Source organism: Amaranthus tricolor, chromosome 2 (genome assembly GCF_026212465.1).
Source record: "Amaranthus tricolor cultivar Red isolate AtriRed21 chromosome 2, ASM2621246v1, whole genome shotgun sequence".
Classification (NCBI taxonomy): domain Eukaryota; kingdom Viridiplantae; phylum Streptophyta; class Magnoliopsida; order Caryophyllales; family Amaranthaceae; genus Amaranthus; species Amaranthus tricolor.
This window is the reverse complement of record NC_080048.1, coordinates 6,873,791-6,887,225: the sequence shown is the minus strand read 5'-3', so window position 1 is coordinate 6,887,225 and position 13,435 is coordinate 6,873,791. Positions and strand designations below refer to the sequence as shown.

General features: G+C 34.9%; 1 protein-coding gene across 5 annotated transcripts; it reads right to left on the bottom strand.

Moving 5' to 3' along the window:
• Nucleotides 1-5,124: 5,124 nt before the first annotated feature.
• LOC130805255 (protein TRANSPARENT TESTA GLABRA 1) lies at nucleotides 5,125-12,198 on the bottom strand. 5 transcript variants are annotated; one of them, XR_009040177.1, is made up of 3 exons: nucleotides 10,983-12,198; nucleotides 9,328-10,534; nucleotides 5,528-9,105 (listed from the first exon to the last, which is right to left on the bottom strand). XR_009040177.1 is itself a non-coding variant. In XM_057669942.1 (2 exons), the coding sequence occupies exon 1, from the start codon at nucleotides 12,010-12,012 to the stop codon at nucleotides 10,984-10,986; it is 1,029 nt and encodes a 342-aa protein (XP_057525925.1). In that variant the 5' UTR covers nucleotides 12,013-12,197; the 3' UTR covers nucleotides 5,125-5,519; nucleotides 10,978-10,983. The 5 variants fall into 5 exon arrangements, 4 of the variants coding, with proteins under 4 accessions (XP_057525925.1, XP_057525923.1, XP_057525927.1 ...); XM_057669942.1 differs by lacking the exons at nucleotides 5,528-9,105; nucleotides 9,328-10,534 and adding an exon at nucleotides 5,125-5,519 and having other exon boundaries at nucleotides 10,978-12,197; XM_057669940.1 differs by lacking the exons at nucleotides 5,528-9,105; nucleotides 9,328-10,534 and adding an exon at nucleotides 5,125-5,519 and having other exon boundaries at nucleotides 10,983-12,197.
• Nucleotides 12,199-13,435: the final 1,237 nt, after the last annotated feature.

The following is a 13,435-nucleotide window of genomic DNA, read 5'->3' as shown; positions in this document are numbered from 1 at the left end:
GGTAAGAAGAGCTATAATAATAAAAGATTAATAGAGTAGACAGAATTGAGACAGAGAGACAAATACAATAAAGAAAGGGCATCTCAGCCCATAAGCACAGAGTAAGGATCACAGACAATATCTTTTCCTACTTTTGGCTTCTTGGCTTGAAGGGTGGTGGGGACTTCACACATGCAACATACTTAGGACATAGGAAGTAGGAAAGTATGAACTCTACTAAGTAACTTTATAAATCACTTATGTTACTTACTACCCATCTGCTGTGTATACGAGGAATGAATACAATTATTCTTCTCAAGTTAGTTCTTTTTGTTTCCCTTTCTTACTCATCTCTGGAATAGGTGGGAGGGCCCATACTGTAATATTGGAGTTTAGATCATGGTCGCAAAACCGGTCAATTTGTATGGTTTTGCAATTATCTCCGCCTATATTTCAATTGTGATAAGCTTAAAACTTCTACAATACAATTGCAATATGGTGATGCAGGTGATATTTTGGCTTACAGGAGGGCTATGAGAATATGCTACTTCCAAGAAAATATTATCTCCGTATCATGTCAATGTCAACAAATCTGGAGTAAAGTGGCCTTACAACTATTTATTGTGAGGCATAAAATTATACATATAAAGAAGCTAACTAGAAAACTCAATACAACTCTACAATAAATTATAATAAATGCGTGATCACGATAACAAAATGCTGATGCGATAACGAGAGTGATGTGTTTATCATAACACCTAAAATTAATCGACCTTTATAATACAGCTGATGCAATGCGACCTTGTTTATACTCTAAATCCACCTTAAATTATTTTGGCTTTCCATAAAATTATACACAAGCACAAAAATTGGTGCGGTAACAGTTTCTTTTGTATGATTAATGATCATGTTTGGTAACAATTGCTTCTAGTTGATAAAAGGTGTTGATTAGTGCTCCTAGATACATTGAATTTGCAACAACCCTATTACTCTAGAGAACAACCTAAATTTAAAATCCCCATGAATTCACTTAAAACAAAAACAAAATCCTGATAAATCTTAATTGGGTAAAACTGAAGGATCACTAAAGAGTTTTCAATTTGAGCTATTTCGAGTATAAAAAGAAAGCCAATTTCTAGAAAAAAAAAAAAACATAACGGTCACACAATAATTCTTTATTGGGTTTCTTGGCCACTAGCCCTATCGTTATACATCGTCCATCGTTTGAAGTGCAACATTTCACTTTGGCATGAAAAATAAGAAACTAGGAAAGGAAGTCTTATGTTGCCTGTGTTTTAGTGTATAACTAGAAAAGATAAAGGTCCCAAGTCCAACTTGTTTGCAAAGATAAAAGAAGGGGCGGCAAAAGATGAATGGAAACAGAAATACTTACCATTATTATAAATATTGCAGTTATTATGAAGTTTCCAAAAGATGAATATTTGCACTTATTAAAAAAACAAGTATATTAAAGAGATTGAAGGGCATAATGAATATCTAGTTTTCGAGTTTAGCGCGACCAAAATATATACCAAGACAACCGTAAAATCAGCCGCAAAAACTATTTTGCAACTGCAATTGAAACCGTGTTTTGCCTTATGGTTCGAATTCAGGGGCCTTGGAGGTATAAAGCCTTACAGTATAACAAAGCACTTGTTTCGATTGACCCTACACAAGTGTGAAAGGAGTATAGAAAAGACGCCAAAGAAATTACAAAGAATTCTGGTTAAACACCAACAATGAGGATGAATTTTATGCTTAAATAATCCATAGCTAAATATATTAGTAATGTATATTTTACCACTGAGTTTCTTCGAAATTCACCATATACCACACAAATTGTTTTAATTCACCATATACCATTGAGTTTTCGTCCGTTAGCACATGATACCATTAATGACAACCGCCATTAATGTGCCATTTGTGGTAAATTATTAATTCACCATATACCATTAATTTTATTGTTTTTTATGTCAAATACCATTTTTTTTAAAAAATATAGCCGTTGGAATTGTGATAAACAAAAGAAATGTCATACAAACCAAGTAATTAACTTTTTGTTCAAAAAAAACTTGACACTAAACACTGTTCACAAAAAAAAATACCAATATAAACATTGTTTCTGATCAGTTTCTTAAATGCAATATCATGCAATTGTCTTCCAAATTTCAGTGCCCTTTCTTCTCCACACGCCTTTAAAATACTACATATAGTATGTTCATTCAGAAAATATCTGTTGACCAGCATTCGTGATAGCAGTGAGAGCACTTTCTCACTGTAACCCTGTTGCGAGCAAGAAGTGATCATCGTAGTCCAAGCATCTATATCCCGCTTGTTTATCCTATCAAAGATTCATAAAGCACTTTGAAATTCACCAGATTGTGCCTAGAAATACAAGTTACCACTTTCTACAATCAAATTGATCCATCTACCTTTGATAATACAAGCATGAACTTGCTTGCCTTGCTCATAATTCAGCCTCTTTCCACACAAAATCAACACACACACATACATCATCCCATTTGCTTCAATACCCGACTTCGTAAACTCTTAAAACACCAAATTTCAAATACCCATTTTGCATTGCAGTCCAAAAAGCAACACTTCGTTCAAAGATTTCATTAAACACCTTACGAGCTTCCTCTAACTTCCCAAATCTCAAATACCCATTAATCAAATTATTATCTACAAACAAATATACTTTCATTTTATTCTTCAAAATGAAACCACCTTAATTTCTTTCAATTTAGAACGTGATTGAAGGCAAGAAATCAACCAAAATGGATCACGTTCAACCCCATCACAGATTTGTGTTCCGAAAATTCAGCAATTGGATTTTCAGCTATCATCAGATTTGACACAAAAAATGGTATTTGATGCAAAAAAAATTAATGGTATATAGTGAATTAATAATTTACCACAAACGGCACACTAACGGCAGTTGTCACTAATGGTATTTTGTGCTAACGGACGAAAACTCAATGGTATAAGGTGAATTAAAACATTTTGTATGGTATATAATGAATTTCGAAGAAACTCAGTGGTATATCATGAAATATCCGTATTAGTAATACTACTCCTTAGTTGATATAGCATGGTCCCTGAAACATCAATCCCTTAGTAAAGTGTAGGCCGACAAAAACAAAGAAAAGGAAGTACAACAATCCAATACCTCTCTAGCTAAAAAAAAAAAAAAAACAGTCAACAATGTAAACGGAACATATTATAAACAGCACGAGAAGCAACATAAAGAAAAGGCTAAACAACAAATAGTTCAGACTTCAGATTAAAAAGAACAAATGAATTATCAAGCAAACACATACTTAAATAGTAAATCAATGTAGGGCATCATTTCAAAGTAGTCTTCACAAATCACCGTCCCACATATGTAATGAGAATGAGTCAATGACTCAAGACTTGAATATAGTTCTTTAAGATGGTTGGAAAGGATAAAAAAATGTGTAATGAGAAAATTAAAGTTTAAAGAGCTTCTAATCATTTCCTTTTTTTTCTATCCAAATCATGAAATCATACTAAAAAAAGGAAAAAAATGATATTTGTCTCACTTCCTTAACTTTAACACCAGATGCCATCAACAAAGCAAGCTATGAATCATTGCCCTCATAGCTTTGGAACCCCTACTCATTGGTAGACCAAATCAACCACTTTGGAAAGAAAATACAACTCTTACTACAAGAGTATTGCTCCAAAAATAATCAAATGAAAATTCACTAATAATTCCCATTTCCTTCATAATTATGTTCTCCCATTTTTAATAGGCGTGTTTTCAATATTGTAACCACTTTACCTATGTGGTATAAAATGTTGGGAATCCCATATTCCTACCACTACTTAATTCTCATTCCAAATTAGTCTACGGCACTTACCAATGTAGCCCATTTATTCTCAATAATTACACTGATCAAACCCCATGAGTTCAACCAACACACATCAATTGACAATTCAAAGTTTTTAAAATTATACCTGAAAAGGCTAATTGGAACTTGAGCGCATCTTATATATGTGAACCAGTGAAGCAGGGCACATAGAGTATTACAATTAAGGGTCAACCGTCAAAAACCTTTTTGTTTAACAAAGGAAAGACCTTTCAGGACGAATCATAACCCAGAAAACAAACAGAGGTTTGATAATGAAAAATTCACAAGATATTCCAAAAGCATTAACTTTTAAAGGGCAGGCATCGGCAGCGTTGGAGATGTCCATTTCGAGTAATATAATAGTAATAATAATACTAATAAGTGATTCTCAAGGTCTGAACCCCTTATTTGATTCATATCAAAGTTACACCATTACATAAAAAGGATATCTAACCTATGGACTTGAAGGTAATCTACAGGTCCCGTTTTGCATTGAATGCCCAAAAGAATAAGTAGATGGCTTTTCACTCATGTGCACAAGCATCTTGCATTAAAAACTTACGTGGTTATTGCTTTCTAAAAAAATGCATTGATGCACCTTTAAAATTCAAAATAATTCTTCGTAATACCGACAGAAAATCATCTCATACTCTAATACAGATTACACACAAAATGGTCTCTCCTCATACCCCAACACGTATAAATCACAAGCTATAGGTGAAAATCATCACCATGTTCGAACAGTTGAATCTTTAAAGTATCCAAAATAACAAATTTACTTCTAAATATAAACTAAGTTAGCCTAATCTGGAAATAGACAAGCTTCCTGACTTCCATTACAAGAACAGATTTCAGTTAAATTTGATGGTACTCAACAGGTCAGTTATGTAGAAAAGTGGGAAAAAAACTATAACTACAGTCTATTTTAAGCACAACATAATAGCCTAACATACTAGTCTATCTAATTCAAGCACATAGTAACCAAAGTTGGAGAAACAGCCTACATGTGGTTAACAGACAACTAGGAGCAACCATGCTCCCGAGTCCCAACACGATAATTTTACCTTGTAATATAAATTCAGTTTCAATCAATTTCAGTGTACATCAACAAGAAATACACGAACTTCACATTCTAAGCACAATATAATAGACTAACATACTAGTCTATCCTAATTCAAGCACATAGTAACCAAAGTTGGAGAAACAGCCTACATGTGGTTTACAGACAACTAGGAGCAACCATGCTCCCAAGTCCCAACACGCTAAGTTTACCTTGTAATATAAATTCAGTTTCAATAAATTTCAGTCCACATCAACAAGTAATACACGACCTTCACATTCTAATACATATACAATACTGGCAGCCCAAGGTTGCCACTGCCCCTGAGGGAAATAATTGAGACTACAGTTTGACATTTCTATAAAACTTAATAACTTGGACATACAGAAGTCCTACATCCTTTATATCCTAAAAAAGACACAACAGCTATGGTTGAGCAACAGCCCTCATGATATATATGTGAAGTCAGAAACAAACTAACCCAGATAACAAGAGATCCAGCTCTTCTTGAAGGCAAAAGTGATGTAGAACATAGAAGAATAGCATCAATCAACAAACGATTCAGACACACATTTTGGTTGTACAAATTTGTTGCAGGCAACCTGCAGAATAGAACAAAGGAAAAGCTAGTGTCAATAAGGTATCCTTTCAACTACCAGGAACAAAGGAAACTGGCAATAACATCATACAATAGACCAGAAAACACTTGGTCTTCAAGCACACTCAACATATCAATTAGCAAGAGGCCCAAAATCATTTTAATCTCCTAGTTACACGAAATCATCCGCTCAATGCCTCAAATCTTTAGTAATATCCTGCCAAGATCGTTTTGTGAGTAATAAGAATTAGCAAACTTAAAAAGAATTCAAGAAATGGCAGCTTGAATTTTATCCAAAACCACTCAATGATTACAAGGACATCCATTCAAGAGGGTAAACTATCCAAGAAGGTAAGAAAGAAAAAAAAGTTTCCTAGATAATTTTTCCCCATGCCATCCCATCATCTCTTTATTATATAATATATAATTCCTGACATACTTGCTTGCATTTCAACAACCTTTCTATATAACTCTCAAGCTGATTTAATTATGTTTCCCTTTTCTACTCCTTGTTTCTCCATCCTGCATGTGTTTAAACTGTAGAGTAGAGGTAGCTGTGCATGTTAATTAGAAGCATAGCTTGTATGGTCATGGTAAAGTTGAAAAATGCACAAATAAAAAGATATATCAGAGACTCAAACTAGCGTGATCAATAAATATAGGTCGAAGAGTATAGGTAGCTGTGCATGTTGATTAGTAGCATAGCTTGTATGGTCATGGTAAAGTAGAAAAATGCACAAAATAAAAAAAAATATGTCAGACTCAAACTAGCATGATCAAAAAAGAAGGACGATGAATTACATCTAAACTTCAGAGTTCAAACACTTCAGAGGAATTACATCCAATAGCTTACTTTCCATCAACACCTAAAACTAAGAAACACAAACTATATATCAACAGATGATACATATCCCAAGCAGCACTACTGCCAAATCACAGTAAAAATGTACCCTAAATGATAGTTGCCATTCATCAAGGGTCAGTATCCACAATGAATAACCCAATTCTTAAGAAAGTTTTGATGAGTCAGCATGGATCAGCTGGAAAACTTCCAATTAGATTGACAAACATGGAAAGGGAAGTCAGAAGAAAAATAGATTGATGAATCACTGTATGCTTAGCAATAGTAACTTCTTCCCTTAAGCAACCAATCTAGGTTAGGCTTATCCCTGATTAATAATCGTAAAACTTTCCCCACTTGAGGAAATATGATTCCTAAATCATAGTGTACTTAGCAATAGTAACTTTTTCCCTCAAACAACCAATCCAGGTTAAGCTCATCCCTAATTTACATACTTCTGTTTAAAATTTGCTCCAAAAGTGCCAACCATTCAATTCATCAATCTTTACATGCAACCCACCAGATCCAAATAAAACTGAAGTGTGCACGCCGCTTAAAGAAGAGCAACTTACTGTCGGATAATTGCCAAGACAAGTGGAACCTTGCATATCTAGAATCTTACCTCACCAATGGATTATGGTTTTTTCCAAACCTTCGTTTTGCTTGCGGATCCACTCTAATTCTTCATACTACCTCCATCCCTTCAAGCTTGCCTCTTACATAATTTTGGTCAATGCAGAGTGAAGCAATATCAAAGGGACACAAAGAGTATTAAATTCAAGTCTCAGTTCTAATTATGCATGGTTATTAGCTTCTTAAATAAGCGAACATCATTGAGGGATTTCAATATCTTTGAGCCAAAATCTTTGAAGTACTGTTATATATGGAAGAGTTTTGGCAATAGAACTTGGGAGAGAATGAATTGGATATTTGACCTTAGACTAAGTTTTGATAATTAAATTATGTAATCAGGCACAAAGAAAAGATTAAAGAAGTACATCCTTCTATTGTTAACATCAAGTAGCATAATCAAGGTGGTTTAACATTTGAATAACATAGTCCCCCAATAAAGTCGCAACAAACACCAAATTAGAAAACAAAAAAAGTTATTTAACAATCACAAGCTAAAAATTTACTCACATGTTGCACACAGATAAAAGGCTCCTTGTTAAAAAAAATTAATAGGACCCTACTAACTTTACTTTAAACCCTACACAACAACATCATGACTACACAGTCATTTGGAGATGATAGAAAACGGGTGATAAATAGCAACTTTGTTCGCACATTGCATGTAAATCTCTATTTTTTCTACTAACTCATGGTGATTGCTTGCGAGTTCCAATCACCTTGTTCAGCCACTAAATCAGCCATGAAATCTCTATTTTTTCTACACAATAAGCCATTGACTTCTCCAAATGCTAGTAAAATGCAAGAATAAAGCTTAAATTTGTTACCAATGCCATTTCATGTGTAAGCCAAACTAATACAAGCCACTAGAGTTTCTAATATACCATATAAAAATGAAAAATTTTCACTACTTTCGACTCAAACACGAAAAGGATAAGTTTATATATTAATTTCCCAAGCAACAAAAGTCAAACTATGGGGAGTAATATCCCCAATTAGCGCAGTATTTTAATGCCCATGCAGCAAAATTCCAGCCATTTTTCATGTTGCTTATCGAGCAATTAGGTTGCTCGCCTATCACTTTGACCCAAGCCACACAAAATCTTTACCAAACATTCGCTCGTTCAAACAATGAGTTGATCACTTGAGCACTACCATATGCTCGCCTAAGCACTTGTATCTCAAATTCCAGAATGTCGCTAGTTCCATGTGCTCACCAAAACAATGAGTTGATCGCTCAAGCGTTATCATGTCTTCACCAAAGCAATTGTATTTCAAGTCCAGAATGTCACTAATTCCATGTGCTCACCCAATCGCTTTACTTTTGTTTGTCCACCAGTGGTATCCTAGTTCAGTCAATTGCACTTAGATCTCTCACAAAGAAATCATATGTGCCAAAGATGGGCACAATCATTGGGGCACTTACTATTCAAATCTCAGAAAATCTCAAATAGATTTGTAAAGGCGCTAAAATCTCTACAATCCAGAATATGAACAATACAATGTCTATGAGAACTTTTTGAATTTATTTGTAGGCTATTGATAAGCCAAGGAGATATGTAGACCATTTTTGTGGTGCTTAAACTAGCTATTGAAGCTAATAAGACACTCAAATATTATACACAACCACCAACCACAATCTATTCATAACTAGAAACAACAAAGCATACTAAAAACATAATTTTTTTGTGTTGTCCTGTTCTCTAAAGGCTATTACAATCAAATACATACTAATTTAAAGTCGACATTTCTCAAGAGAGTTGAAATTAAAATTAACATGAAAAACTAAATTCCAGAACTTTAATTGATTAAAAATAAATCTAAATATTTAACAACTCTACTTACGTCGTGAGAGATTTGAGAGATTTGGCACCTATGCTTTCATTGTGAGAGATTTGAGCAAACTTAACTAAAGCGAAGATACCAATAGCAAACAAGCTAAGTTTGGGAGACGAAAAGCAATTTGATGTGTTGATCGTAGTTTTATTTAGTTCACTTTTGCTTAGAGATTCTATTACTTTCACCCTTTCTTTTTCTCTTTGACCCTCGGTTCTTACGTCGTAAGAAGTTTTAGTAACCCATATATGCCTGTCTTTTTCTCCTGGAAAGTGTTATGCGGCTGAATGCAATGTGAAGGTCAAAAAGTTGGTTAGTCAAAAGAAGAAGAGAGAAGAAGAAAAGCAATATCAGTAATGGAAGCTAAGGGTAGCAAAGAAGAACAAAGAAATAGAGAGAATGGAATGATTGTATTATGTAATAGAGTACTGTATTCCCCTAAGCTCTGAGTGGCCCAGTAACTCCCTAGCGTATACAATACTACAAAAACGTACAACAAGCATACCTTAAATCTATTCCCGCTTTTGATTATATAGACACGTACTTCATTCTAGAATTTTTATCAATGGAACAGAAAAAATTTAAATACTATGTATAGCTGATTTGTTATTCCCTTGTGACTGATTTTCTCCCCTTTCTAAAACAAATATGCTAGATGGTGGGCTCGGGCCTTTCTTCGTCAAAGGCAATACATGCCCCAATGAGAGACACCTTCTCCTAAAGGTGGAGATTAAGAGTGAAACTATACTCTGGTATTGTTCCCAAGTTGCTTCGTATTCAGGTAAGCTTGCCATTTAATGAGAACCTCAGAGGCCAATTGCTGATTATATGGGAGCTTCCTACTGTCGGTACCTCTTCTGGTTCAATAACCATCTCCAAATTTTGTGTTAATTGTGCTGGAATCTCTATTGGATTGAAGTCACCTGCCTTGGCCAGTTTCCATTGGGAGATGTAAAATGCCAGATGGATTTTATAATCGGTTGTAGCATCAGTTTATAAGCTACTGATGAGAACGCTCAGCTATCTTTTTTTGCATATGTGCCATACTAGCCATTTATCTGATAACCTCTGGGTATTATCTAGATAACTTTTTGATGTACAGGTTGTAGAAAATGGGTTAAGGTTTTTAGAGTTACTAGGGGCAAGGTTATTATGAGTTTTTGAAAATAGGTTGTGTTTGGGCTCCTTTTTGCAAGGTATGGGTTTTGTGAAAAATGAGTGTAGGTTTTGTTAGGTTCATTTTTGCTTCAGTACTTAGGCCCACTTGTTGTTGCTAACTTCTCCTCAATTTTATTCTCCATAGTATCCGGATCTATTAGTCGCAATTCAGTTTGGATTCTTGTTTCCAATCCACGAATGAAATTAGCCAGTAGGAATTCTTCACTAATATCATCATCATACTGGATAAATTTCTTTTTGTATGCTTCAGCATTACCCTCTTGCTTCAAGTTAACCACTGCTCTACTAGAGAGCCTCCTTTTCTTCCCAAAAAATGGTGTAACATCATTTTCTTCAATACTTTCCATCTTTCAATGGGTTTCCTCTAGTTTTCCCATTAAAAACACAACAAAGCATCCCCATCTAACCCCTACAACACCTGCCTCAATTTTCTCCTCTACCGACAATTGGTAAAAATCGAAAAAATGCTCAACTCTCACAATCCACCCAGTTTGCAATGACCATATATAGCATAAAGCAACAACCAACAAATCCTGTAAATAGAATTGAAGTACTTTTATTCTTCTAAACTATTTTATGCATTTGTCAGCTTAACATTTAGTGGCAAAAAATCAACAAGTAACATACATGATCACTATTTACATCTCGGACCATCAGGAAAAAATATTTTAAAGCTTCAAACATCTCCTTTTTGTATTTATAAGACAACCACTCCTTTGTTTGTGCTATCCCGGTTCGTTTATTTTTCATCAGTGAATTATCTAATTTAGTATCTAATCACGTCGGAATGGCACAATACAAACTCCTACATTCTTCAAACTTCATCCACAAGACCACAAAGTCGACAGTAAATTTCTACTTTAGGACTAAAATAATTTCCAACAATATATAGTTGATAACTTCGCAACCATACACAATTCCAAGCAAAAGCATACAAAAGGATAGAAAAATTTTAATCAAAGAAGAAAGATCTCACCACACCTCAAACTCTAAGCAACTGAAACTTATTTGAGAACGCGATACCAATCCACTCCGGCTGAGCAGCAGACCACAGCAACTGATTAATCTCCGACCCAGCATTATACATCGACAAAGGATCAATCCCGTTGGGTCCTGCCACGGTGGGAAGCTCCCAAATAAGAGCCTGAGCATCATCACCAGCAGAGCAAATGTGGCGGCCACTCTGTGGGGCCCACGCCACAGCATTGACACTAGCTTGATGTCTCTCAAACTCTGCCACCGGCATTGTTGTTGAACGAATATCCAATATCACAACCTTATTACTATCCATCAAAATAGTGGCCATGTACCTCAAATCTTGTTTATTCCAAGCCAACCTAAGTAAAGGAGTATCTGGCTCTGGCGACTCATAAAGTATAGTAGAATGTTCCTTATCTCTCAAATCAAAAATCCGAACACTCCCATCGGCAGAAACCGATGCAAAAACCTTAGCTTCGCCCCACGCAATGTCGTAAACCTCCTTATCGTGAGCAATCAACTGAGTTTCGACTACACTTTTCTCAATATCCCAAATGGTACAAGTAGTATCAATACTTGAAGTCCCAATTTTTTGAGGAACGAGGTCGTTCCAATCAAAAGACGTCAATGGAGCGCAGAATTCGCTGGATTTGGAGTTATTGAGAACAGAAACAGGCTCAATTGTATCATTTTTCAGCGAATAAAGCCGAAGAAAATCCGCAGAGGAACCTAACAATGGAGTTGCAGGAGAAGAAGGAGGTTGAAACATGAGTTTCGTCGGAGGGTAAGGATGAGAAAAGGAAAGATTAGGATTTAGGGTTAGGGTTAGGGTATCGCTATCAAAAGTTAAAATATCGACGCGATTATTGTATTCTTCAATGAAACTTCCGATGGCGATTAATTGATCGGAGCTTCGACGAGTTATGGAAGATGAATTGGGACAGAATGACATTGAGTAAAGAGGATAAGGTGAATCGTAGGTTACGAGGTTATCGGATGGAAGATGAAGGGGTTCTTGAGTTGAATTCGCCATTTTAGGGTTGAAGAAGGGGAAACAATTGGGATTTTGATTTAATTTTGCGTTTGAATTGGGAAAAATCGGGGAATTATGATCGAAAACCGGGGGTTTGAAGGAAGAAGACTCAGGAGTCAGGAATCTACCCTCCGGTCAACGGTCAGAGTTGATCATTCTGGAGGGAGAAGTAACGGTCACTGCGAGTGCCTACCAGTCAAACTCTTACTCTTATTTCATTCATTTCCCGTAAATAATCTCAAATTTGCATTATTTTTTAATAAATTAATCTTTGCCCTCGATTTGTTATGAGCATACTACTAGGATATGCTAGTATGCTGATAGCAAACTAAGGTAAATATTAAATTATTATAAAATAAAAGATTATGTTGATAGCAAACTAAAAGTAAAGATTAGATTATTAAAAATATAATATATAGATGGGATCATTTAAAGCACATAGATGAAATGTTGAATTATTAATATCAATTTTTTCTATTTTTATTGAGTAGGTTGCTTTTGGGTCCAACACAAACTTTTATCCTTTCGACTAGAGATTTTCAAAACAAACTTGAAGATTTGATATTACCCAACTTTATAGCTGATAAGTGTAGTATTTTACACTTATTGCGCCTTTGTTGTGGTTTATCAAGATCTTTAGTCAACGTTTTGAAGTTAAAAGTAGTCTTGATTCACTAATTTGAGTTCATTTGCCGTTATATGCTGTTTTAGTTCTTTAATGATGATGTTTGAATTAATTCAAGCAAGTTTCAAACCATCTAGATCCTCAACCATATCTACTGAAGCTCATTTATGTATCGTTACATATCTAGACACCATTTTCTAGCTCATGAAAGCTTTGATCAAAGAAGAGGAAAGATCAAGGGTCATTCAATGAGTTTTCAAGTCATATAGAGTTATTTAGCGGGATTTCGAGCGAAACTCTCAAGCTTTGGTCGAAGTTCAATTGAAAACAAAGCTGCTGGGCATTACCGGACTTAGTTTCGGCCGATGTACCAATTCGGTCGAAGCCAAGTCGAAGATGCATTAAAAGCAAGTTCTGGAACCTACTTGGACTTAGTTTCGGGCGAAACTGTTGAAGTCTCGGGCGAGACTGTATAGTTTCGACGAGAGACTTCAACAGTTTCGACGGGATTTAGTTTTGATTTTTATAGTTTACGAGGTAGTTAGGCAGCATTTTTTGTTAGAGGGGTGTGCAAAGATAGGCATATTATTTTTCATTTGCATTAGATTAGTTTGGTTTTACGAAAAGTTAGGCATTTTTTAATTTTTTCATTAGTTTAGTTTCAGTTGAGTGACTCAATTCAATTTATTTAGTTCATCTCATTTTAACTTAGTCTTGAATTCTGATTAGCATTTTATGTTTATGAAATTTGAAGCTTATATTTAATAGTCTTTTAATCTTTTAATTATGTTTGATATT

Bases quoted from the DNA above. Each gene is read 5' to 3' on its own strand.
- LOC130805255 (XM_057669944.1), bottom strand. From the start codon at position 12,012: ATGGCGAATTCAACTCAAGAACCCCTTCATCTTCCATCCGATAACCTC.